Raw genomic sequence first — 27,490 nt, forward strand, 5'->3', positions numbered from 1 at the left:
TTTCATTTGGCTCAGAAATGAGGCTGCAAGGAGCAGTGTTTTAAAAATACTGCTCACATCGGAGTCTTCTGTAATAAAACACAAAGAAGCTGCTTGGCTTCAGGATGAGTCATCTGTTATTTCCCAAAATGGCTCTATATTCTTTGATGTCTAAGAATTCCATTTCAAAATTGTATCCATTTGGCAGCCGATATTCTTGTGTTCCAAAACACTGTGAAGGCATACTCAAATCAAATCAAAACACAACTACACTATGCTGAAATTCATAACAGATTTTATGATGAATTTCAATTCCACAGCAGGAATTATATTTTATAAGAGCGGGTGTCAAATTTTTCAATTGGTGGATATGTCTTTTGGAAAGACAGTCAATTCATATTTAATACACAAATCCAACCTCCTGAGGCTCATCTGTGTCATTTAGATTGGCACACTAAAGCAAAGAAACAACAAAGCACTAAAGATACTGTGTGTATGCGTGTGTGTCTGGATGTGTGTTTTGCGTCTGCATGTGCCCTCCTGGTGGTAAACAGTGTGGGCTGTCCCGAGGGAGGAGTAGGCTCAGGGTCCCTGGTGAGGATGTCATCATGTTTGACTCAGCCCATAGGGACAGACAAACTCATAGGAGACTCACTCACACTCAGCCTCATTGATTTAAATGCCCCGGATATTATGATGAACTGCAGAGATTCTCCACAGCGCTTCTATCTTCCAATCACCACTCGCTGAATATATCTATGTGAGTGTGTGGACAGACAGATATTCCCAGGATAAAAGGCTGGAGGACCAGAATGGCAGCCAAGGCCAGTATAGATCTATGTGACATAATTCCTTCATCTTGGCTTCTGACCCAGTTCTGTCAAAGGGCTTCCTAAGCTGCATCACAGGGGCCTACAGACACGTCTCTGCCATAATACCACAGCCCACTGAGGGAGCAACGCCTGTTTATGTGACTCCAACATACAGAGCATTTGGACACGGCCCATCATACGGCTCCCTGATGGAAGGGTCCACCCTGGCTTGCTGCAGTGAATCACCAATGATGTATATTTGTGCACTCTGCGGAAAGGCTGGTGCAAATGTGTAAACATCCCGCTTACTAATCTGTACAATCTGTCAATACCTAGCACAGTGAAAATAATGAAAAAATCAAATATCAGACCACATTGGACAACTGAATATGATATCCTCTTTTGGTCAATACTGACTTCGCATCACTTTTGATTATCAAATAAACACATAAACAAAGACCCACCAGGAATTTGCAGACTTTTTGTGATCACTGTGCTTTAAACAATGCTATTTAAAAATAAATATATAGGAATCATATATTCCAGACACAATGAAAACCAATCATCAGGCTCTGATGGTGAGCTCCCAGAGCTGATAGACACTACGGGCTCTATCTTTCACACTGTGCTACCCATTGCCACTACCCGCTACCTGTGAATTACGCATTTAGCAGCTTCCACTATCCCTAAATGGTATCTTGCGGCCACACTACCCGCTATACATTATGCCAACTCCTTTATTTGCGCCTGGAGGTGTGTCCGTGGGCATGTTTATGCGCTTTCCCTACAATTGCTATCTTGACCACACACGTTAGGGAAAACGGATAGTGGGTGCTCAGGACCACCCGCTATCCCATTTGGGCTTTTACAAGAGTTTGCCCAGGCGGCTTCAATGCGCGTCCACTTGGACACATGTGGACGTGCACATGCGGCTCCACCTCCCCAATTAAAAGCCACCTTGCTTTAACCTCAGTTGAACCCCTGAGAAAATGGCAGAGATAGTACTAAATCGCAACCCAATAACTTGTCAATAATGACAAGTTATTGGGACACTGACATTTTTTGTTGTGGTATATCCACCACTGTTGTTGGCTTTTGTTTCAAGAAATTGTTTGAGATGAGGAAATCACCAGTGTATGCTTCTACTTAAATGCCCTACTTTCATGATATATCACTGTAGTGTGAACTTTTTACATTTTCCATAAATTTCACCCAAAAGCCAAATATCCCTAACTTTTTGTGAGTAGTGTGTGTGTGTGTGTGTGTGTGTGTATATATATATATATATATATATAATACATTTTTAAATGGCTCGAGTGTAACGACTTAGACCCAGCTTTCATGAAATCACTATGTATAAAAAGAAAGCACTATACCTGCACAGCAGGGCTGGAACCTGTGTGTTTTATAAACTACACCAATATAAAAAGTCATTGGCTGTTAGGTGAGGTGCACAGCAGAGATTAGGATTTAATGCACAGTGTTACACTGACAACCTGAAACAGAGGCATTACAGACTAATGGTCGGACGACAGACCAGCTTATTAAAATCAGACTGCAAGAGAGCACGCAGCTTAGCCATGCTGGAGCCTCGTAAACGTCTGTCTGTGGAAAGCAAAGCTCCCGTGGCCGAGGGACATGAGCTGAAATTAAATTACAATATTCTATAGAGTGAAGCCGTTCTAATAGGCTGAAGATGAGTTAATGGGCTGTGGGAGCATTCGATCTTTAATGACACGCTCTGGAGACCACAGCCATTAAACAACTACCAAGTATATATACTACAAAACTTCATCACCAACAGGATTCCTCTTGACAGCTAGATGGATATTGTTGGTGTTCAACCATCAGCAGGTGTATCAAGCACACATATAAACACTGTTTTCTGAGTCATGCTGAGGTTCAGTGAGCTGGCTCCTCCCTCTATAACTGTTGACATCAGAAGGGATTCAGTGCAGCAGGAGATGGGATATGCTCATCTAACCCAGACTCTGCTTGGTTTGCTTGCCCTCTCCTCCTTCCTCTCGTCTCTCTCTCTCTCCCTGAGGCCCTCTGATCTACCACCTAGCCCTCCATGGCCTGTCATGTGCCTCCGCCTAATTGTCTCTTGGTCTTGGTCGTGTAATCATAGTTACTATCATTCTCTCATTCCTTCTCCTTCCCATTCTCTCATTCTTGTCATGTCATTTGGTCTCCTTGCTTTCGTTCTGACTCTCTCTCTCTCTCTCTCTGTCTCTCTCTCTCTCTCTGTGTGTGTGTCTCTCTCTCGCACATGCACACTGAGATTCACACAGAGATGCTAAAATTAGCAGCATCCATTTCTGCACCGGTCCTGGCACCAAAGGCCTCCGAGCGGGAAGTAGAGGATGCATCAAAGACTTCATTAAGTAATGTGCGTGCACACACGTGCATGTACTGAAACACAGGCATTCACACACACATGAACAGACAAAGACAGACACATACTCTCATAGATTTCTGTTTTATTCTCATTCATTCTCTCCTCCACTTACACGCACAACTGTATGCCTGCACAAATGCACACATAAACATGCATGCATACATCACAGACACACACACAGATACAGCAACACACATTCTGGCCTGCCTCCTTCAGGGTGTCTCTATGTCTGCCGCTCTGCCACTCCTGTGTGCCTTCTTATGTAAACAGGTCACTCTGAGTTACTTCCATCCGCTTGGATGAAAAAGAGAGGCAGCGACCTGGACTGCCTCAGCATTCCTATCCTCTTCTACCTCATTATTCTCATTCAGCTTCTAACAACCACACATATGCGCACATGCAGAATATAGATGCATGCATGTAGGCATGCATGTCTGTGCATAATTCATGCACATACTAATAAATGTATGCATGCATACACATAAAACACATTTGTGCAGAGATCCTCCATCACCTCAACACAAAGGGCTCTAGTTTCGCAGACTGGGCGAGACAGGGGCGCAGCACAGCTGCGCCTCGCCAACTGGGTGTGGCCAGGTGGATTTTGCAAGTTTGGCACGCCGTGCGCTGTGACGCAAGGACTCCACCGTTCCTCCTACCGGCAGAAGGGAGGAGAGAAGGCGTGGAGTGGGTTTGATACAGCCGATTCACACCAATCAAAAAACACCCACAAAAAACACTATTCAATGCTACTATCTCAATCAGCACATAAATTTATCTCCATATTGACTGTCCCGTCACAACTGATGTCAGATCAAAGGACACAATCAGCACCGTTTGTGCTGATTGTGAGGTTTTGGTGATGTGCGCCAGTCAACCAAACTTCCACTGCGCCAGCCCCGCTCCGCCTGCGCTGAAAGTAGACGTGGTTTCAGATGGCGAGCTTTGAGTGCATCTCGGCGAAGCCTTTTGGCACGAAACTGTCACTGCGCCAAGCTGAATCTGTTGACACCTTCCCCTGCTGCGCCGCCACTCCCATCTCAGTGCACCTCTGTCTGCCAAACTACCAAACTGTGCGCGGCTCAGGTTGAGCTGGTCCAAACTAGCTCTGCGTGGGGTTCGCCTCACTGCGCTGCACCGGGAAACTAGAGCCCAAAGACACACTTTGAGAAGACAGTAGTGGAGCTGAAGGTGCTTGTTGCTATGATGCTGAGGACAGAGAAATATGCACCTTGATAAAGGTCCACACTTGACAAAACTTCGAACACAGTCTGCTCACGCACATCCATTTCCAAAGGGCCAAAACAAATTTTAACAAAAATGACATGAACACATCCTCCTCACCTATCCTTGGTCACTATGTATTTAACAAAATAAGTGCTGCCAAGTTTTACCACACTACACTGTAGAAGGTATGACTTGATCTCATCTTGAAATGTCAGTGGCAGTCCAATGTGGACTGAACTGTCAAGCAAGCTATTGTTGGTATTCCACAGATAGCCGCTAGCCAGCATGCAGTTGAATTATGGTGCTGTGACTGACCTCTGTGGAGAGGAGTGAGCAATTATTAGAGTATAAGTGAGAGTCACTTGATTTCACTGCTCTCCTTTACACATGACACATGCTCTACTCAACCATTCTTGCTTTCTTCTATAACCTCACACTCCAGCAGTACCTCGGCTTCTCTTACTGAAATCACATCCTTTTTTATAACCTCAAATGACCCAGCTGGACCTCAGACACATTCATTAGACAATTTCCACTGCAATAACAATCATCTGGTCAGCTGCAATGGTTCAGCAGGGCATACACACAGACACACAGACACACGCATGCACACACACACACACACACACACACACACACACACACACACACACACACACACACACACACACACACACACATAAGGAATCACCAACAAACTGAAAAAGCTAGCTAAAAAAAAAAAAAAAGTCAAGTTAAAGGTCAAGCTAAAAAAAAAGAAGAAAAAAGATAAAAACTGAAATTCAATATTAGCCTGTTTCATTTTCGTACAGTTTTTTTTTTTCTGAACGCTTAAACACTACGAATGATTCTTGAAGCACTATCTCTGAAACCATGAACACTTGTAGCCAATGCATTTACCAAGTGTGCCAAACTGAATGCACGCTCCCTGTTTTACAGAGAGTTTGTTGTTTTATAACACTCTTTTTGCACAACTGTAAATGCAGCTCACTGCTTTACACTCAGTTTGTAATAAGACACTTTTCGCAAACCTAGAAACTCTGCTCTCTACATCTGTGCACAATTTTACCAATTGTCTTTCCACATTTACACATGTGGAAACACTAACATAAATAAAGAGTTCATGTACAAATCAGAGGGGGGTTGTGAGGATCAAGTATGACAAAACTTTATTACAAACTGCTGCCCTGCATACAGAAAAAGCAAAGGCCACAACCTTTTTTTCATTTATATTATCAGTGCTTCATGTTTGTGTGTACTGTACTGACAAAAAAAACAAAAACAAAACAACAACAACAAAAAAAAAAGTTTTTTTTTTAAAGATTTTGATGAGTTTTCTGTTTTGGTGAAAGGTTTTGTGGTTAGTGTGTAGACTTTTGCAAAAATAGTCTGTATTTTCAAACATAGTGCCTAAGCAATCAAAAAAAAAAAAAAACTGTAATATACAATGCAATTTCTAGTTTCTTGAATTATTAATAATTTCATACGCATTAGTAATTTGGCTTTCCATTATTAGCCTACATTCTAATTACCAACGGCGACATACATTTCACATGTCATCACTACCAATTTCTGGTTAATATTCAGAACTGTATTTCTTAAAATACATATACATAAATTAACCTGACCTATAATATATTATACAAGTTATAAGCACTATGACAAATGACAAATTAAGGCAGACAGGATACTGCCTCTGGCCATCCAGTCCCACCTGAGACAGTAAGAAAGCTAATGAGGCCTCACTACCTCAGCTACCATAATCTATATTTCCTCTATCTGAAATATTTGTTTACAGCCTTGACAATAAAAGTGCTAATGTGAGCTAACCTAACAAAAAGGCCAGGTAAATCGTCACAGACATAAAAATTCTGTTAGCGAAAGATGTATTGTCTGTGTACAACATCTATTACTTCCTCATCCACTGTTTCAGAGCTGAAACTAACACACGGAGGTTAAACAGCAGCAGTGCATTTTCGGGTGTACTAATAGGTTTAGTGACACCATATCCTCAAAAAAATCGGCTAATGTTGTGTATACCAGGCCATTTTCTTGACAGCATTCCTTGCTGTTAATAGACCTTATAGGACAAACGTTTCTCTTCAAGCAATCTGACTGGTCGAGAGCCTTGTGTCATTTAGTATAACATCACAGGTGCTGCATCACTTTATCTGCATTATTCTGCGACAAGAGCGGTCAAACTCATAGCTGATTATCTATCACCTGCAGGTGATTCTGCTTCTGTTAAGCTAGCAACTGACAGCAACTAACGGAAAATACATTCCCCATGTTGCTAACAACGGATATGTTTCCAAATATAACGTCCAACTAAAATAAGGATTCATTCTCCAAGCGGCAATTGGAGGAGTAAAAATAACACACGCCAAATAATCACACCCTCAGTCTCTAAGTATACCTCTGTCCATTTTACTTCTGTCACCTCCCCCATGTTGTGTTTTCAAGATGAGAAAATGAAAACCATTGGCAGCACAAGTGAATGTCATGCCCGCTGACATCTGCAGCGGCTCTCAGTGTTGGTCATGCGGTTTGACAAGCTACATGTAAAACACATTATGTGGTTTACAATCTGTATCAACAAGCTCTAATAGGGTTTATGAGTTCTGTAACGCTCCGCTGTAATCACCTGTCTGTCATTGCCAAACCAGAACCGGAACGCCAACAGCCAGTAGGAGCGGCAGCAAACGAGCAACAACTTGTGCTGCTTTAAGGAGCATGGCAGTCATGTCCTCCTTCTGTCCTCCTTCTGGCAAGTGTCCCTGTGGGTGGCCAGTGATGTACTGACAGGACGGGATGAGGAGGTGAACAGGGGGCAGAGGGTTCGGGCTCAAGGAGGGAGCAAGAGGGTATGTGTGAGTGAGCGCATCCATGATTCTTGTCTCCATTTGTAGCACCAACACCCTCAGGCTATTCTCCAACACACACATGATGCCAAAAACCTGCTGTGACAGTCAGCCAGTAAGACCCAAGGTGGTCACATGCCTGCCCCATCGACACACACACACACACACACACACACACACACACACACACACACACACACATTCTGGTTTGTGTGATGATTCTGTGTAAAAGTGCTGCATGTACCATTTAATCACCAACATAGCATGATCACATTACCATATTAATGGGCATTTGTTTATTTGCCAAACAAACAGGATCGCTGATGATGATCAGCAGCCTCTACTGGCCTTCATGCTTAATTTTTACATTCTGTGCCACCAGGTTGGTATTTTTGTGGGAAATTCGCTCGACTGCTTTACTACAGAAAACAGCTACAGGGAGCTGCTATTCCAGTGCAAAAGGAGATTAAGTTTTCACAATTTCTTTACAGGGTTGGAGGATGGTGTAAGGAGTGAAAGGCAGATAGAAAAATCACTTCTAACATGTTTACCCTTTTCAGTGAGGCAAAAGAGACACTAAAACACAGAGCGATGACAGGAAGGAGGAGGGGTGACAAGCAGCGACATCTAATTCATGACAGAAAGCAATGGGCTTTCATGGGGGATTAACTTAAATTTGAGAAAAAAGTAGCACTAGCAGTAACACTGGTATGAGATACAGTCTACCAATTAACTTGACTTGGTCTTCTTTGTTTCTTGTAATTATACCATTTGTTTTTATTTCACAACTCAGCCCAGAATAGGTTTAAAAAAAAAAAAAAAAAAAAAGCCACAACATAGAGCAATGCACAGAAATCATTCAATGGGGGGAAATGCAGGCATTCTCCAAAGCACCAAGGTAAATTATGCATTGAATTTGGTAATTATATACCGATGTTTAAAATGCTATATGGGGCCCCTTTTAAAAGATTAAGCACTGGGATGTGATGTATAAATCTCAGCTCACATAATCCAGAAAGCTCACTGCTACTTTCTAGCTTCTCATTACATCAGTGCAGACACACACATGTATGTCAACACTCACATACATGCACATGCACAGATATCTTATAAAGATATCATGGCCACCTTTATGGTTCATATACTTTAGCCTGGCTCTCCCCTGACAACAGGCACAGATTACATTAACAACCATCTCATATATTAAACCATAATGCAAGTACAATATATAGATATATGGGCTGCTTGTATGTGTGTGTGTGTGTGTGTGTGTGTATCTGCATTCGTGAGGTGAATAAATTCACAGTGTCTCCACTACACTCGATACCTGGTTGTCATAGCAACTCAGATGGTTTAGCGAGGAGTGAGCAGGAGGCGGGTGCTGTGTAGATGAGGATAAATCACCAAGAAGCTCCTTCATTGTTTCTCTGTCTCTGCTCCTACGCATAGCGACGCTCTGTGGGCCAGCCGCAATTCTTGACCTCAATCATATCACTGCTCACTTTTTGCCTCTCCTGGTATTCTCGAACCAGCAAAAACCCTCAGTGTGCCTGTTTTTCCATGGAGGAAAGGTTGCAGGTTATAGCCGTTCTATAAAATAATTTTAAAATGATCCCATCTCATCAGCCTTCATTGCAAAGAAGGGCTGCAATAGAGAAGAGTGTCTAATCCTAATGCTGATTCAGATCCCTCAGGTTTGCTCTTTTTGCACAAATGAAATTCTGGTGTTGCATATGGACTGTATGGAAAATTCTCTCCACTCACAGGATGAGACAAATAAAAAACTTCAGAATAAAATATAGTTGAGGAGTTGACTTGCTGAAACAGATAAATGCCATTCCTGAAAACAATTAAAATAAATAAATAAATAGACTACTGTATGCAATGCATACACATAACAAACCTTCTGAATCCAAAATCCACTATACTGTCAAAAAAGCCAGTATTACATTTGCATTAGCTCACGAGCACTTCTGATTAATATTACCTGAATAAAAAAAAAAAAAAAAAAAAAAATGCTTTCTTGTTTCTTGTTTTTTGCTTTTTGTTTTTTAAATCCTACTATGCAGTTAATGGCAGGCCCTGGCATCCCAGGGACTGATTTAGACCTGAGCCAGAGACTGGAAAAAGTGAGACAGTTGATTTAGAGGCTACTTCCATCAGCATTTCTGCCAAAAAAAAAAAAAATAATAAATAAATAAATAAAATAAAATAAAATAAAATAAAATAAAAAAATAAAATAAAGACGTCACAGACCTGAAACTTAATTTGGTTAGAAGGAATTATTTCTCCTTCCAATTAAAATACATGAGGATTATTAGTTTGAGCAACACATCTAAAATAACTTAGCAATGTTATGGCATGTTTAACTCAGACTGTCATTCTGTAAAAATTTCTAAAAATATATTTTTAATGTCTTGCATGCATGATTTGATGATGTATGCCTGCAGCGTTTGAATGGCCAAATTGGTAAATATTTTGGTGCAGAACTGTCTTCTGTGTCATGTGTGAAAGGGATGTTTTTTCTTGTCATTATAACAACACACCATATGTATCCTGGGATTGCAAATTTTGCTTTATTCAATTTATGTTGAGTAACAGAGTTGTGCCCACAGTATGAGTGGCCAGCATTAACTTCATACATTAGGTCCATATTATATATATATATATATACTGTTTATATTTACATAGGCTGTTTATATTTTTCTCTATATTTTTATATTTACTGCCTATATATATATATATATATATATATATATATATATATATATATATATATATATATATATATATATATATATATATATATAATATTTATTATTTATTATACATATACTACTTACTTATATATAGGCTGTTTATTTATACTTATTATATATATACTATTTATATTTTTATTTACATTTATATATGTTTACACTTCTTTTTCTGGTCTTTTTTTCAGGTTTTTTTTTTTTTGGCTTATACTGGGACCTGAGTGCTAATTTCGTACCACTAGCATGTAAGTGTGAACTGGTATGACAATAAAGTTCCTTGAATCCTTGAATCCATTATGGGAAGTAGCTAACCGGACATCGCCTCTCATTCATTTTGACCTCAGTCAGACCTCTTCCTCAAAATCTATATCCTCTTTGCCCGGGCTGCCAGGTGAATGCAATTAACTGTCTGATACGATAGTAAACTTGCAGTAGTTTGGACCTCAAGGACTGGATTTGAGAAATCAACACATTTTGCTTTTATGTTATGTTAGATTTCTGGGTACTGGAGTTAAAACAATTATCAAAAACTTCCCCTTTTTTGCCATTTGGAGCTAACTGCCAAATGTACATCTAGAGGGAAAATCTACATAGAATTGCAACCCTGGGTCTTGTCACAGTGCTGAGTTACTAAGGCCTTGTTCAGACTGTACGCCTTAAACAGTTTTTTTAACATATCAAGATTATATCCAGATTGATTTTAAAAATCCTGGAGGGCAAAGAACCACATTAAATGTGATTTTTCACCTCAGATCCAAACCACATTGAAGGTATTTTGAAATGCGATTCCAATCAGATTTCTACAGATTGGTCTCACTCCAGACGCTTTGGCCACTCAAATCATATTTCAAACTGTCTTTTGTGACACTCGCAAAGCGTCAAGCAGCAGTGATGTCAAATCAAGAAAGACAAAAGTGCATCAGAGTGGCTGAGCAGAATCCATGCTGCTACCAGCAGAGCGGGACAACACAAGCAACAACACAAGCTGAAATTGTCTACTGGCACTTTGGTTGGAGGCTTCTGTACATTTTTCATGCTTCCACCTGGAAAGCCACGTTGATAGCATATGTTGTTACTGACGGCTACGTTGTTGCCACAGCAACCCATGTAGATAAGTTAGTGATGTCTGGACACACAAAACCGATCTGATCACTTTCAAATAAGAGTGCATACTGTCTGTCTTAAAGATCTGATTTGAGAAACAAATCTGATTTGCCTGCAGTCTGAACATGGCATAAATGCACACACTCACGCACACACAGATATCATATACACATGTGCACCACCATTTTACCTTCCCCAACCCTGACCTCATCACCTCATCTCCACTCAACCACCCTCTGAGTATTGCCTCTTTACCATATATCCTGGGGCTCTGAAACAGAAACCTCCCACTAATATAACACTAATTAACTACCCTCTAGTATAGGAGGGAGTGGTAGGGATTGTGAATCCAACGTGATGCAAAACAAAAAAAAAATAAAAATAAAATAAAATAAACCAGACTGCGTCATCCTGCCAAGTTAAGCAGCTGTAAGATTAATTTCTTGATCATTGAGTGGCATGGGCCTCAAGTGACTGGCTTTGTAGCAGGAGTTTCTGGTTGACAAGATCCATACTGAATGTAAACTAAATGTAAATAACAAATTTGTGTGGTTTTTTGTTTAACTGAGGGAGCACCACTGCTGCCAGAGAATGATGGATGATGAACACCAGGGTGGTGCAATAGTGGCGAAACAACTAGAAGAAAAAAAATATACTCTCCTCAAAGGCGGAAAGCCCTGCTGAATGTGATGGTGTAAAAAGGTTTGTTTAGCCTGACACATTTAATTTAGCCACCTCAGTTGCGAGAGGCCTTTTTGTTTGTTTGTTTGTTTGTTTACGTATTTATTTTCAGATAATGCGAGAGGCCATTATAAATGGCTTACTTCATGAGGTGCAGAGGTAGGCAATACACAAATCTCCTTCCATGCATTTATACTGCACACTGCAGGATAATTTTTTATTATTGTGTAATTTTTATTGTATAGTGCAATCACAGTATAATATTGCAAAATAAATAAATAAATAAATAAATAAATAAATAAGAAAAAAACAGCACTTAACCATCTAGTTACCAGACAGAACTTATTTTCCAATGCTTTGTAGGAAAAGGATCACTGAAGCCATTTTACTGTCTGTCATGGTTTATGTTGATGTGATTTATAGGCACGCATCTGCCTCCACTCTTAAACTGCTGGATGATGTTTATCATTCTGCCTCCAGGTTTATTACTGGGGATGTTTACAGTGCTCATCATTACATCTTGTATGAAAAAGTTGGGTGGTCTTCTCTGTCAGAGAGACATGATAGGCATGTGTTATTGTTTATCTACAAGGTCCTTATTGGGAGGCTGCCATCTTGTATCACTTTTATGCTAGAATGGTGCCGTGGACTGTGTCAAACTCGGTCTAATGACTCATTTTTTACTCCAAGTCCCTCACGTCCGTTCTCAGCATAGAAGCATGGAAGTTTCTGTGCTCTGACCAACTTAAAGTCTCTACAAAGCTCCCTAAACATTAATTCTTTGGTAACCCACAGTAATCCCAGATTGCAAATCATTAAGCTTTTGTTTATACCTGTTTTAATTGATTTGTCTTTCGTATCTTGTATCTTGTATCTTTAATTAACTGTATCTGTATACTTGTTTTAATTGAGTGTTTTCTTTCACCTTGTATCTTTTATTATTTTGTATCTTTTAAGTCAACTGGTACTTGACATCACTGTAAAAGAGGACCAGCCCTCAATATTTTCATTTTTAAATAAATTCATTAATAACAGTAATTCCTGGTAACCTCTGATTCAAAGACAGCAAAAAAGACACAATTTTTCCAGTTACTCTGACAATTGAGCAAAGATGCACCAGTCGTGTAAAATTTCTTACTGTAAGAAGTGAACAAACATGGCAGCAGCTGTGAAGAGTTGTGATCTTAAGCTAAATTTGGCCATTTATTCTGGTCTCGAGAAGTGTTACAGCATTGATAAAAGAAAAGACTAAGAAATAGCCAGTCTAAAAATGCTGCACTTCCATGTTGTTGTGGCAACGGCTGATGGCGCAGTCAGTTAACCTACTATGATTGTTTTTTGATTGGCACTTTGGTAGGACAAGTACTGATTCGGTAAATAATCTCTGATAGAGACACAGCCAGACAACATTGAATTACAGCGTGATTCATGGGCCTGGAAACCAGGCTATGTAATCATGACAACTTCACGGTACACATTTGGCAGCAGTATTTGATGCTATTGTACAGTGTTATCTATTTTGATGCAATGACTTTGTTCCAGCTTTTCATCTCCTTCCTTACCGAAGGCACCACACGAACGCACACACAAACGCGCCGAAAGCCGTGCATCTCTCTTGTGGTTGATTGTAGCAAAGATCAATGGTTTATCTTGATTAAAACAAGTTCCCCTCTCTCTGTAGTGATCAATAGTGGGAAATCAAGGGAGTGTAATCTAGATAGGCAGTGCAGCTGACCACAGCCAGAAATAGCCAATAAACAACACAGTGATGCCAGCCAGTAAACAACACTCTGATACGCAGACACGTAATTCCTCACAAAACACTCACTCGCTTTATCTTTAGCTCTCAGTCAGCTACTCGTGCTTTTTGAAACACAAACTGGCACACAGACACACACATGCACACAACATATTTGTCTGATAGGCAGCATTACTGACCTTCCATGGCATACTTCATATCCAGGGCAAAGAGGTTCCACATGATCTCGGCGCTGATCTTGCCCATATTCAGCTCCTGTGGAAACCTGATGGGATTGAAACGGATTCAGATCAGACTCATTTCCGCATAATAACATGCTTGACTGGGTGGCTTGATGGCCCGACCCAGCCTGAATGTCGACTGAACGAGTTAAAAAGATGTGCAGGAAGATACAGCTGGTGACTTTCATAATCTAATAATCCCCATCATTTGAATATATGTTGAATTTGGGCTGAGCAGGGATGAAGGTACAGGGCTGCGAGATAGGAGAAAGTGCAAAAGGAAGTGAAAGAGCAAAAGAGTGTTAGGGTGGCAACCCATCTGGCAAGTAAATTGTCATTTTGAATGCCTATGGATTTCCAGTCAAAACTTGAATGTGAGATGTCAATGGTTTAATTATCCATGGCTTCAGTGATGGGAGGACTTTTATAGATGACGGGGTCCTCAGCTCGAGGAAGGTCAATTTCCCTAGAAACACTTTACTTTTGCTGCAGAACGCCCTGTTTCAAACAACAAACACGTTCGCTGGACAATTTTTGTTGCAACAGTAATCATCTGCTTGGCCAGGAGCAGACACCAGAGCACAAGTACACTACATACACACATACTTGCGTCTTCTCTCCTCCACCTTAGGCATATCCTTTGATGGAGGGAAGAAATGAACGCTGAGACTAAAAGGCAGAGACATGCTCCCGGTGGTAACTGGAGGGGGAAAAAAAATCCACAAACAATTGCTCCCTCTGTTGTCTCTATCCACTATCTCTTTTTCTTTCTTTCCACCTCTATTCTTCAGTCTCTTCATACTCCCACATTGTGTTATTGGAGGCAAAGTAGACAATGAAATCCCTTTGTGGCACAAATTTATGTGACATCTCCAGCTGCTCTGTGTTGTTATGTGGTTTACAATCTATGCGGTAAAGCGCACAATGTTTTGTGGTCTAAAATCTGCAGGATGGGTATCTATTTCTGGAAATAATAAGCTCTCAAGCTCTGTTGTGTTATCCTTGTGCATCCATTTTTTTTTTAATTTTCTCCTTATGATTGTGAAATTAATTAAATCAATCCATATACAAGCATTTAGCTCGAGGCTAGATAAATTCTAGGTTTGATTCCCACAAAACTTCGGTGAGGGGCTGCTGGAGCAAAATGAGCATCGCTCTCTGGCTAAAGCCTCCATTATTCAAAGGCAATGAGTCAACTCCTGCCTATATGGTGAAAATCTGAGGTGCTGTCAATCTGAATCTTGACCAGGGGAATGTAGAAACAGGCATGAATATTGCAAATCTATCATTAGACAGTGTAGGAGAGAAAGCTCTGGGCATAAACAGAGTCTTAATAAGCATCATAAATCAGCAAGAGGCAGGAGAAAATAAAGAACGGGAGCAAAGAGTGAGAGAATGTATGAGCGTGTGATAGGAAAAAAATATGCTTCCCTTTATTTCTTCAATGGTGAGCACTATTAATTTTTTTTCAGGTCATATAATGTGTTTGATTTTATTCCTCAAATCAACGGCAAGACAAAACACCTCATGACTCCCTCAATCCATCAACCCATCCCCCAACCCCACTACTGTTTTCTACAGACAAATCCCTTGTCTGTTATATAATTCAGCACCAGTCTGCATTCCCTTTTTATCCATAAATACTATAGCATATCTTACCATACAAATGGAGCATTTTTATTGCCGGTTTCTCTACCTTGTTTGCAGCTTTCATCTGCAACTCTGCGCTCATATGCCTTCATAATCAGTGGGCGATATGTTCAAATTTAACATGGGAGATGGTGGGCAGTCAAACTGTTATTTTCCCTCGCATTTTCTCAAATATCAATGGCTGGCATGGCTAAAATAAGATCTGCTCTGAATACAGCATGTGCTTTAAAAGGCAGAAATCATTCCCTCTGCTCCCTCAAATTCCTCCACATAAATACTGTAGCCTGATTTGGCCTTGATATATTTAGGCCTTACCCTACTCAAACTGATAAAACAACACATTTTCTGTTTAAAATAGAGACCAAGGTGTGTGTGTGTGTGTGTGTGTGTGTGTGTGTGTGTGTACCCACTGGTGTTTTAGTGCACACTAGACAAACTAGGTCCCAAATTGTTTGCATGGTCATCCAGTGAGCCACGAGAAAGGGGATGACATACTAAACATTGCAACTTCCAAAGTATACCAGAGAAAGGCTTTGCAAAATGACTAATTGAGTACCTTTAACAAAATACCTATCTTAAGACAAGGGTTGGCATAGGAATCCGTAAAGTACAGCTGTCTGTGACCAATCAGAATAATTGGTCAAAGTCACCTGTTGTATAATGTAGCGGTACATACTGGTTAATTACTGGGGTGTAGGCCGTCCGGTCCTCGTCAATTACAGACACCATGAGAGTGATGAGCTTTGGCCAGAAGTCCAGGTTCTTTATTGATGGACCCTGCTCGTCACGGGGAATGTCTTGTTTCCGAGCCTACAATGACAGACATTAAAGAAAGAAAGGAAGAGTTGGAAGACAACATGAGAGTATGATATGGGTGAATGCGTAGACATGGAGATATGAGAAACAGAATTGGTGACGAACAGTAAAATCAAATGTTTTATCACATGGTATCAGGGGATTGAAACCAAGAGAAATGAAGAAAAATCCAGAGGGAGAGCAGCAAAAAGTGGGATGTTGCATTTAACAAATGAACATATTTATGTATTTATACGTGCATTATGTGTCACAATGTCCTGTTATGATGATGTTTTTAAGAGGTTGAATGCTGCAATTGCAGTAACTACCCTGCAGGGATAAATCAAATTTATTTAATTTGAATAAATAGGTAGGGAGGAATACAAGGTTAGCATTATGGCTGACAGACCTTGAACGTTGGAGAAAAAAAAAACAAAAAAACAAAAAAAACAAACTGAATGTGCTATGTAAGCCAAGGACCTACAGTAAGGTGGGTCTGGTGAAAAAAGCAGTTTGTGATGCATGGCTGATTCTCATATTTTATTCATACATTGGTAAAAATAATAACCTGAGTTAACCTAAGCCTAGACCATCCGTACGCCACAGTTCTATCCTAAACCTCAAAGGCACACTTCTGCTCCGGTCAGCGCATCACTCTCTGAAAATGTCTGTGTACTTGTGTGAGTGTGTGTGTGTGTGTGTGTGTCTGAACATGTAGAGGACCCTTTGAGATGCATTCATGATTGATGTTTTTTGCTTAGCTGCAGTGTTTACTGAGTGTCGCAGAAATCTCTTTGGCCATCCCAAAGTGAATGACGCTGATTCTGAAACCTCTCATTATTCTATCTTTACCATCTGCTTGCTCCATACTGGGTGCAACCAGATTGAGCTCCTCTAGTCACTAGCTGTCAGTGTTTTCCACCCTGCTGCTTCTGCCACAAGCAGGTAAGACAGAGAGGAAGCAATGAAACAGCAGTGATGGCGAGGCCACTCACACCAACAAAAACACAGCTGTGCGCACATAGAGGAACAAACACATCCACACCGACACCGCCAAATACTGTAGCATACACAGGCACTCATGATTACGAGAGCACATACCCACACACTAACACGGACTTACACATACTGACAATGACAAAATGCAATCTGTCACTGTGAACTATGCAGATGTATCCTCTGATCCAGGGATATACCAAGCACACATTCTCTTGTCTGTGTATGAGCATCTGGCTGGAACAAAATTTACTTTTGATTAATAGTAAATAGTGTTAAAAATGAGGTATGTTCCAATCTCGTATTGAATAATTTTGGTTGAATTATTAAACAACTGCTATTATATTGACTTTTGCGCAGCCCATGGAGGGGATATTAGGGAGTGTTGGGGAAATGGAAATGCAATATGAGTCAATTTATCCTCAACACAGTCTTTAGAACGTAATCAATCCGCTGGAGTTAGGAAAACAACATGTGTCCGGTGACATTTCAATCATTTGTTGGAAAGATCCGGTGATGTGAGACGTGCGGCGCTACTGCACATCTTGAAAATGATGCAGCTTGAAGAACCAGAGGATTTAATCTCACAAGAACACGGCACCCGGATATTACAGTTGAAATCCATGGCAGTTGATCATGTCATTCCTTACCTTTCATTTAGGCCCAAGGCTGTAAAAGTTAATTCTCTCATCTTGTGTCACAGGATGATGAAGATTACTGTTCATTTCATGGAAGGTACCATCACAAGTGACATAGTGATCAAAGGCCCATGAATTTCTCATTTGTGTTTTTGCTCATGATCTCTCATTAATCATGTGACAATCTAAATGTAGCAGTGCGTGAAACTGCCACTAGTTGCCCATGTGGAAGCAACAGGGAGGCAGCTGAAGCTCAGAGGTGCTGCTATTATGACCTGACAGCTTGTAGGCAGGACACCACTGACCTGTGTTAACATGTACCCAAGAGAGCACACCAACTCCAGTGTGTGATACTGTAACTGGTTAAGAATTATCTGGGCTGAGAGTCAAAATAAAATTCTTCCAGAGGACCATGAATTCAGGAAGGAAGCCCCAAAGACATATGTGCTAGATCCTTGACTCATGAAATTCAAACGATAAAGTGGCTAAAGAGTGAATTCCGAGTGGAAACAAAATGAATGATTTATGAGCCTAGACCCTTGCTACCAGAAATACACCTGTGATCCTTTTTGGAGTCTGACTCATAGTTTAGGGAACCACGATAGTGGCTGTAAGATTACACAGAATGATTTGCAGAGAAAGTTTGGGTTTGCCTGATGTGTGATGTCTGGCCTATCAAGGAAAGATATGCTGCTGAATTTAGGAAGGTGAACTTCAGTCTGCTAAATTGGAGATATGAATAATGAAACAAATGTCTCGGCAGGAGGTGAGTCAGCTATGCAAAAACCTCCGTGTGTGCACACATGTCTGTATGTGTGTATGAAGGACATTGAAGGTTGTGTCATCCCTATTAAACTGGGTGCAGTATGCATCCCGATAGAGCTCATCTGCTCATCTGTATTCCCCTCATGTGGATGCAAACACATTGTTAAAGGTGATTAAGCAGCCTGGTGTCTTTTTACAGTCAACAACACACCCATGGGCTTCAGTCTCATTTGTACTGAGAGGTGAATACTGGACCTGAGAGCACAATGTAGTCTCACCATTTCTACTATGTAGGGGTCAGGGACTCTAGTAGCAGTATACTGTATATGGCTTCCTGGCAGTGTATCATTGCCCTGGAGAGTAGCTAGCGGTTTGTGTTATGTTTATTGTTCAGCAATTTCTGTCTCTCTGTGGGAGAAACCAGCATTAGCATACGACTGCCCCCTCATCAATTTCCACAATGTGACAGAATTTGCAAGTCTGTGATTGTAGGGTGTTCTCGACACAACGTGATCAAACTCCCAAGAGCACTGGCTGAGAGTAAGATCAGAGCTGCTACTTCAGCGCAAACAGTATTAAACTCGTGATAAATAACATTGTTTATATGTGTGTAGATATGAGTAAATATGCACTCATGGATATACAGTATGTCCTGATGGCAAAGAACGTCTTCTTCAAACATAGCAATAGACCACTTAGGCATTATTGGAAAATACCTCATAAATGAAGCCAAACAAGACTAGTAGATCAATTCAAGTTGCTTGTTCAATAAACATGACTGTTTTCTAGGAGCTGCTCACTGATTTGAGGTTCAGTTTTGTTTGGTTCTCAAACAGTAAAACAGTAATATGTTATATTCAAGCTGGTGCAGTGAAACATGTTTGCCTGTTAACAATTCCCTAGCACACTATTCAAAACACAATTGCTTCTACTCAACTGTCTACTTATGCATAAGCATTTGCATAATGTATATGCATGTCTGTGCATGTATGACTACAAGCACATGGTAGCAGGCATTTCTGGTCTGTGCGACATCATTGCGACACTTCATTCCTTCACAGTGAATGAGCCTGAAAAAAATTGTTCCTTTTTTTTGACCTCTTCCATCATTCTGTCTGCCCCCTTCCTTTTCCCCTCTCATCTTGCTTTTCAAATCCTCCCTTTTCTGCTAGGATTTAAGAAAGCAGTTAAGCTGGATTCCCCCCTCCTCGCCTCCTCTTCCCCACCTCCCAGTCATCTTAGACCCAGGCAGAGGCAGAGAGCTTTGTTCGTATGTTATGCAAACCGCCTGCTTGTGGCTGGGATCTTTCACTGCCTGCCTAGCCACCATGTCAACTCCTGCGTCACCACACTCACAGTCACAGTCGGTGACTGGAAAACTAGGGTGCTAAATGCGATCCATCCACTATGTCAAAGGCTACCTTGTGCATATGAACACCATGATTAGTCACGCTGAGGTTTGCTTCAGGGGGAAGCCAATGTCTTTTCTTCTGCGGCAGAGGGAATGTTGATGGAGAGGCTGTCTACTGTGAAACTGCAGTGGACGGAGATGTAATTAGCGGAAGTATCTATCTCTCTGGTTTGGTAATTGCTTACAACCCTTCAGGCTGTTTAAACAAAGCAAGCTTATTATTCAACTTTTCAGTGGATCGCACCCTATTACGACCCAAAAAGACATTATCTACAACAATGTGGAGGCCATTCTCCATGGGAAGGAAACCGTGAATAATCAGGCCCAGTCGCCTGTTGCCTGATTACTTACTCAGGCAAGGCTGCTGCAGAGGTTAACTAGTGCACAGAAATACTGATTTATTCTGACAAACAAACCTGACTGGGAATTAGGTTGATGTTATATTTTGTGAGTATAATGACTATGTAATTAGGTGGATCTGTACTCTCTCAATCTTGGTATGACAACATATCCTGCAGCTATGCATGGCATGCTAGTCATATACCATTGCTTACAAGAAGAAGTGGCCACGTGCTTCCTTTTTTCAGCAATGTGGCTATTGCATTATAGTAATGAACAATATCTGTAACAGTATTTTCCTGAAATTAGTTTCAGTCCAAAGTTTTAAGTGGCTAGAAGATTGGGATAGGTCAGTATTTTGGTTTGGGCTTTAAATGTTACCTGTAACTCTGCAGAACAGATAATCAATGCTGCCCACAGTTCCAAACCCTTCTATCCTCAAAATCTGGCATGTAACCCCTTCTTTTTGCTTTTGACAAAAATGAATACATGCACAGTAGGCACTGTTGCTGCCCTTCTTCCTCAGTCTTCCTCATTTTAGCAGAGTCAGGTGAAGTATCAAAGTCGTATTTGGTGTTTGTTTTCATGAGACATCAGCGTTTCGAGGCCCCTAATGATCCTATCTGTATGAAAATCTTTTAATGCTAGTGCCACACTGCCACATTGTTTAGTATGTGCATCATTTACCTGACTAGATGAAACTACAGAAAAGAATATCAATTAACGTGAACAATACAGAGAGCTTAGGTCAAGAAGGATTAAAGATTCTGATGTCCTGCTCTTGTGCTCCTCTACTGAGGCAGAAACACAATGAAAGAATCTTTATTTTTAATTAATATTCTGTCGTGAAAGATTATTTAGAAGTATCGTGATATTCCATTCATATTCATGATGAAGAAAACAGCCATACACATATATTGACACTTTCGTGATAAATGCTTTTTATGTGAAATAAATTCATTTAACAATTTTGTTATATGAATGTTTGCCAACTTTATAGGCTTCCTCCAACCTCGTCCAGGATTAATCAATTGAAACAATGAAAAATAAAATAAAATAAAACAAAACGAAATAAAATAATGTACATGGAGATAGTGGTCTGCTTACTTGGTCCAGGAGCTGGTTGTACAGTTCATGACAGTTGTCAAAAATGTATTTGTATGTAGAGTCCAGACATGCTCTCACACAGTCCTTCACCACCATACTGGCCCTGGGTGGACTCTGTAGCTCTTGTACCTGTAAAACACACATATACACACACCCACGAAACAAAAAACAAGCAAACAAAAAGAAAAAAAAACAAAAAAAAACAAAAAAAAAAAAACACTGTCAGACTTAGGAGCTCCACTAGGCCTCCCATACTAGCAATGTATGTATTCCTGTATACATGGTATACTGTATGAAAAACACCACCCACAACTTGTATCAGTTACCATCACGCAGCATTTAGCCACATCTAAAGCCAATTAAATGCATCTGCATATCAGCATCATGTTTGCATGAATACTTAAACACAAGAATGTTTGTTTCTTATGTAATGTTATCTTATTACATGTTTGGAAGAATCATACACGGATATCTGTGATTCTACATCCCTGTGGAAATGTGGCAACCTGCTCATATCTATTATGCACATCACAGCTGACGTGTGCCTACACCGGCATGTATAGTGTATACTATGGCTCCTATGAGGTAACAGGGGTGTCCATATACAGCACTGTTCAGTATGTAAGCACTGGTGTGGCTCAGAATGAAAGCTTTGGCAACCCAAAGTGACAGTTTTCATTCCTTTGTTCATAGCTGCCATCTTAGCTTCGCCTCAGTGCTTTGAGTCCTATACCACCACTCTCGCCACAAGAGAGCTGAATGGAGCCGAGCTTTTCATAAAGCAGGAAACAACAACGCATACAGTCTGCTTGATGGGAAGAGGGAGAGGATGCAATCAGCCCGGGCAGTATAGTGAGAGCGAGTGTTTAAAACATGCAGGCTTAATGTAGTATGCATGTCAATACATATACACAACACAAATGCAGCCCCATTCCTTAAGCCTACTCCCTAACTCTCACATAAACCGCAGCATGTCAATCAGGAAAGTGTGTGGCAACATATTTCTTAGTGTGGATCTAAACAGGAATCAATGTCAATATTTTTACTGTGGTGTAGAAAGGGACAGGCTTTGCTGTTCAGAGGAAATGATGGCATTAGATTGATTTCATCTAAATGAAAGGATCCTAAAATCAATCTGGGTTTATGTATGGTATTGAATGTTGGGGGATTTTATGGCGATGACCAGTATTGACAGTATTGCCAAGCTCCTCCTTCATCTTCCTTCACATCATTCCGCACACACACACACACACACACAAACACACACACACACACACACACACACACACACACACACACACACACACACACACACACACACTACCTTCATCCTGAAGAAGGTAATGCTGGTGAGCAAGTCGACAGTGGACTTCAGATCTTGAAGACGCTCTGGATTTCCTGCCGGGAAATTATCCTAGAGAGAGAATGTGAGTGAGAAAAGACAGAGAGGGAGAGAGAGAGAGAGAGAGAGAGAGAGAGAGGGAGAGAAGGAGAAGAGACATCTGGTTGAGAGAAGCTTTTTCAAATCATACCCAAAGCCTCACAATGCTCAGGCCAAAACATTGAAATTGATTACGGAACAACACCCAGCAATCATAACTAAATGACTGTCTGTCTAATCGTTTAGTGGACAAGGGAGGTCTCTGCTGATGAAAACCTCTATTTCAGGGCCATGAAGTCATCAGGCTGTGCATAGCACCGTGACTGGAAGCATATAAAGCATGACAGCCCTGAGGAAAGGCATCACTGCCTCATACATTATCCTACTTCTCCTCCTCGCTCAACGCTCTAAAAAAAAAAAAAAAAAAAAATCATCCTCCTCTGTTCCTCTGCTGTCAATAAATGGGCATTGGAGAACCTGAGAACACATCCAGAAAACAGAGCTAAAAAATAGAAGCATTTAGGTGTGACGGCAGAAGCACAGGAGAGGTCTTTCTGAGATAATGGCCAATCAGCAGAGGCAAAACTTGCGTGGTATTTGTTTTGAGTATGAGAAGCGTGAGGGACTTTTTTATTTGCCTGAAAGGAATGCTTCAAGCCAACCATTTCCCACAAAATAAAGAAGAGACAGTAAAGGTTTGACAGCACAGCCGTTATATAAAATAAACATAAACCTGATATTGTTCTCAGAAGTACCAACACAGAGTAAAGAAAACATGAATTTTGCAACAAGCCCACAGCTTCCTGTGTCTCTCCCTGTTGGATGAGGAAAAGATGTGAATGGCCTCGGGGTTGATGCTTCAAACACAAAGAGCCAAGACAGTTATCTGCTGGGAGCTGACATTTCCTCGGACCCTATGATTTAGGGGAAAGGTGTAATTTAGAGGTGAAAGTGTTGGATAACCCAAATAGAAACAAAACAGCCTCAAGGCAGAAAGAGTTGACAGATACTGTGCACTTGTAAATGTGGGTGAGAGAGTAATATTTGGTAGCTGATTTGTTGCACAGAGAAAAAAAAAAAAAAAAAACGCCTCAGCACTCCAAATCCTATACCACCACCACCACAAGAGAGCTGAATGGAGAAAAGCAGGAAACAGCGAGGCATGCAGTCTGCTTGTTGGGAGGAGGGAGAGGATGCAATCAGCCCAGGCAGTATAGGGAGAGAGAGTGTTTAAAACATGCAGGCTTAATGTAGTATGCATGTCAACACATATACACAACAAAAACGCAACCCCATTCCTTCAGTCAACTCTCACACAAACCGCAGTCTATCAACCAGGAAAGTGTATGGTGACATATTTCTTAGCGTGGATCTAAACAGGAATCAATGCCCATATTTTTCCAGCGGTGTAGAAAGGGACAGGCTTTGCCGTTCAGGGGAAATGATGGCATTAGATTGATTTCATCTAAATGAAAGAATCCTAAAATCAAACTGGGCTCATGTATGGTATTGAATGTTGAGGGACTTTCAGGCCATAACCATTACTGACTGTGACTGAAATGGAAATAAATTTTCAAGTGTGTCACTCCCTCCAATAGTAGGGTACTTCTGTGATGACAGGTAGTATTTGGGTCAGAAGCGATGTCTGGCTTTTAAGTGGCAACACAGCCACAAAGACTCTATACAGACACACACACACACACACACACACACACACACACACACACACACAAACACAGACATATTTATTATGTATATTATGTATGTGTGTGTGTGTGTGTGTGTATGTATATATATATATATATATATATATATATATATATATATATATATATATATATTAAAAAGTTCTGTTTTTTACCTCAAAAACAAAAGTCAGTTTGCATCAGTGCCTTTTATATGAACAATACAGTTGTTCTGGTATTTCATCATTTCATTACTGGAGAATTTGAGTTATTCAGTTTAAATATTTAAAATCTGATTAAAGACACTCTATCCAACATCCCATCTCTTCCAAACCCCAGGACGCTCATGTTAATCTACATCCTTGTATTAGAGGAAAAGATTTTCTTGCAGCTACCACCAGAGCCTCATTAGCATTAAGCAGCCAAGTCCATAACTTCTATCAAACACTCCTTTTTGTCTCCTCTGGCTCTGACAATTCTCTTCAGAAACACTAAAAAATGACTCCCTTTGTAATGTGGATCCCACAAAAACAAAAAAACAAAAAAACACATCAAAAACAAAACAAACAAAGAAAGAAAGAAAAAATAACCTTGATCAGCCATTGTTATCAACGTAACACCTGAAATCTCCTATACAGGAACATCCTCAGCAGAAGGCGATATCTATTACTGTCATCAAATATCTGATAGTAGTTGTTACAGCTACTGATGACAACTAACTTACCAAATGAACTAACTTCAACTATAATGTCCAAAAGCGGCAAACTGACTTTGTCAGTAAGTATGGCATTAATAACTTGTTATCATGTTATCATCTTCATCCAAAGGCTGAAATCTTCATATTTTTTGCACACCTCAGCCCAAGTAGCATGACTCAGAGAATTATACAACAAAATAAGGATCGAGATCTTGCGAGGGGTTTGGTTTGATATTTGGAGTGAAGGTTTTTTAATAGATCTAATCACCTTTAAACCCAGCAAAAAGGGCCTGGACTCTACAACTTACCATCTATACGCACATATTTGCAAACCCTATATTATTATGACTATTTTAAATGTGATTTGAAAGTTGATTTTAGATACTTTCAGATACTAATCTGTAACAGCCAAATTCAGATACTGATCTGAATTGATGCAGCCACTCACCTTGTACTCAAATCATTTTAAGAATCAGCAATGAACACCATTGGTCCAGGTCAGATGCTATTAATCACATTTTCAGGAGGAGCAAAATCTCTGTGTAATGTCTGCCTCACAGCATTGTAGAGGCAAAGCATTCAATGATGCATTATCACTGTGGTACTAACTTCTGAAAAATTATGGTAGCTATTCCACTGAGGACTCTGCATTTTGGAAATGATGATAAAATAATGCTTGGTTTGTTGGCTCTCTAATAAAAAAAAGGCTTAACAGTTTAATCCAGGGGGAGAGAAATCTTACAAAAGACTAATATGACTCAGAGAATTATACAACAACCTAGAGTGTCAGTTCTCACCACTGCCTTTCTTCCCCTCAGTGAGTGCAAGTGTGATCCATTCACAAAGCCTGAATGATTCATTCAGACACACTGAAGTCTTAAATATAATGTTCTTTATATTTAAATGTTGTTTCTATTTGAATTCACTTTAGTGAGAAGCACTTTGAATCGATTCATTTGTGGATTCTCTGTGAAACAATCTTTTGTATAGTGGAAAAATTATAGTAATTACAGAAAGGTACTAATTAACAATCATTTTACAGTAGTTCTAAAAGAGGTAAATGGGTTCCTAGAAAAACCAAAAAGTGAGGCCGACAAACACAATGTTATAATGTCAGCAACCAGTGTGAGGGAACACCTTTTCATTTCTGAGGGAATGCCTGATGCTTGAATCTGCTTTGATTGTAGATGTCACGACAGAGTGTGAACTGCAGGGGAGCCAGGTGGAGCTAAGCTCACCTTAAAAAGACATGAGATCTCCTTAAGACATGGTTTGAGAAATTTTGGGGGTCTCTAAAATATTAATCGACAACATGCAGGATTTTCCTTCCATATAAAATTGGGAGGCAATCGTCTGTCTTACATTTCATGCCCCGGCATGATTAAAACCCCCTTTTTTTTTTTTTTTTTGGTGTTCATAGTAACAACCACCTCTCTAGGCTACAGTAGAGTTTTCTAATTTGACTGCAATAGCGGAGCAACCCAACCCAATCAGCACAATGCGCTATTTTAATTTATACACATCTGCAACAAAAAATATGCATTGTCACATAAGGCTAAATTCATAGTCCTTTTTTCCCCTCCACACACACACACACACATACACACACACACACACACACACACACGCACACACAGAGAAGAAAAAAAAAGAACAAAGAGCTCCTCAGAAAGCCATGGTATAGTTCACACACTGTCAAGGGTTCAAAAAATATACATTCTTTCATATCTACATTTGTTCAATTGAATAAAATTAATTACAGCTCAATACAACTTATATAAATTACACTCAGGGGATTCTCACTTGAGTTAGAATACCTAAAACAAAAACAAAAAGCAAAACATAAAGCATTCTTCATGATCACACTTTTATAATCACAGCTTTTTCACATAAACATCTATTTTGCTGCCATCATTAATTGTTACCATGCATCAGTGATTTAACCTATACACATGAAAACTAGTGTTGCAAAGGGGTGGAAAGTTTACGGTAAATTTCCCAGAAAGTTTCCGAAAATTCCTATGGGAATTTTCGCTCTGGAGTATTGGACGTTTTTAGAAGATTTTTGCTGTCATTTTTTTTCAATTTTTCCGAAAATTCCCGGGAAAATTCAGCTTGGGAATTTTGGGAATTTTCGTTTTTTTTCTTGTCATCAATTTGAATGAGGTTTTTAAAAAGTTTTTAAATTTAAGCTTTTAAGAAATTAAGAAATTAAGAAATTTCGT

At 40.1% G+C, this 27,490-nt stretch overlaps 1 protein-coding gene across 1 annotated transcript in view; it reads right to left on the reverse strand.

Annotated features, from left to right (window-relative positions):
- unc13c (unc-13 homolog C (C. elegans)) overlaps positions 1–27,490 on the reverse strand; it is a 140,356-nt gene that overhangs the window by 50,082 nt on the left and 62,784 nt on the right. The window contains exons 15-18 of the mRNA XM_030048203.1: positions 22,827–22,916; positions 21,503–21,631; positions 16,128–16,261; positions 13,760–13,845 (exon numbers count right to left, since the gene is read on the reverse strand). Of these exons, the coding sequence (XP_029904063.1) occupies positions 13,760–13,845; positions 16,128–16,261; positions 21,503–21,631; positions 22,827–22,916 (439 nt within the window). The remainder of the gene's footprint in view (positions 1–13,759; positions 13,846–16,127; positions 16,262–21,502; positions 21,632–22,826; positions 22,917–27,490) is intronic.

This window comes from Myripristis murdjan, chromosome 3 (assembly GCF_902150065.1).
Source record: "Myripristis murdjan chromosome 3, fMyrMur1.1, whole genome shotgun sequence".
In the NCBI taxonomy this organism is placed as follows: domain Eukaryota; kingdom Metazoa; phylum Chordata; class Actinopteri; order Holocentriformes; family Holocentridae; genus Myripristis; species Myripristis murdjan.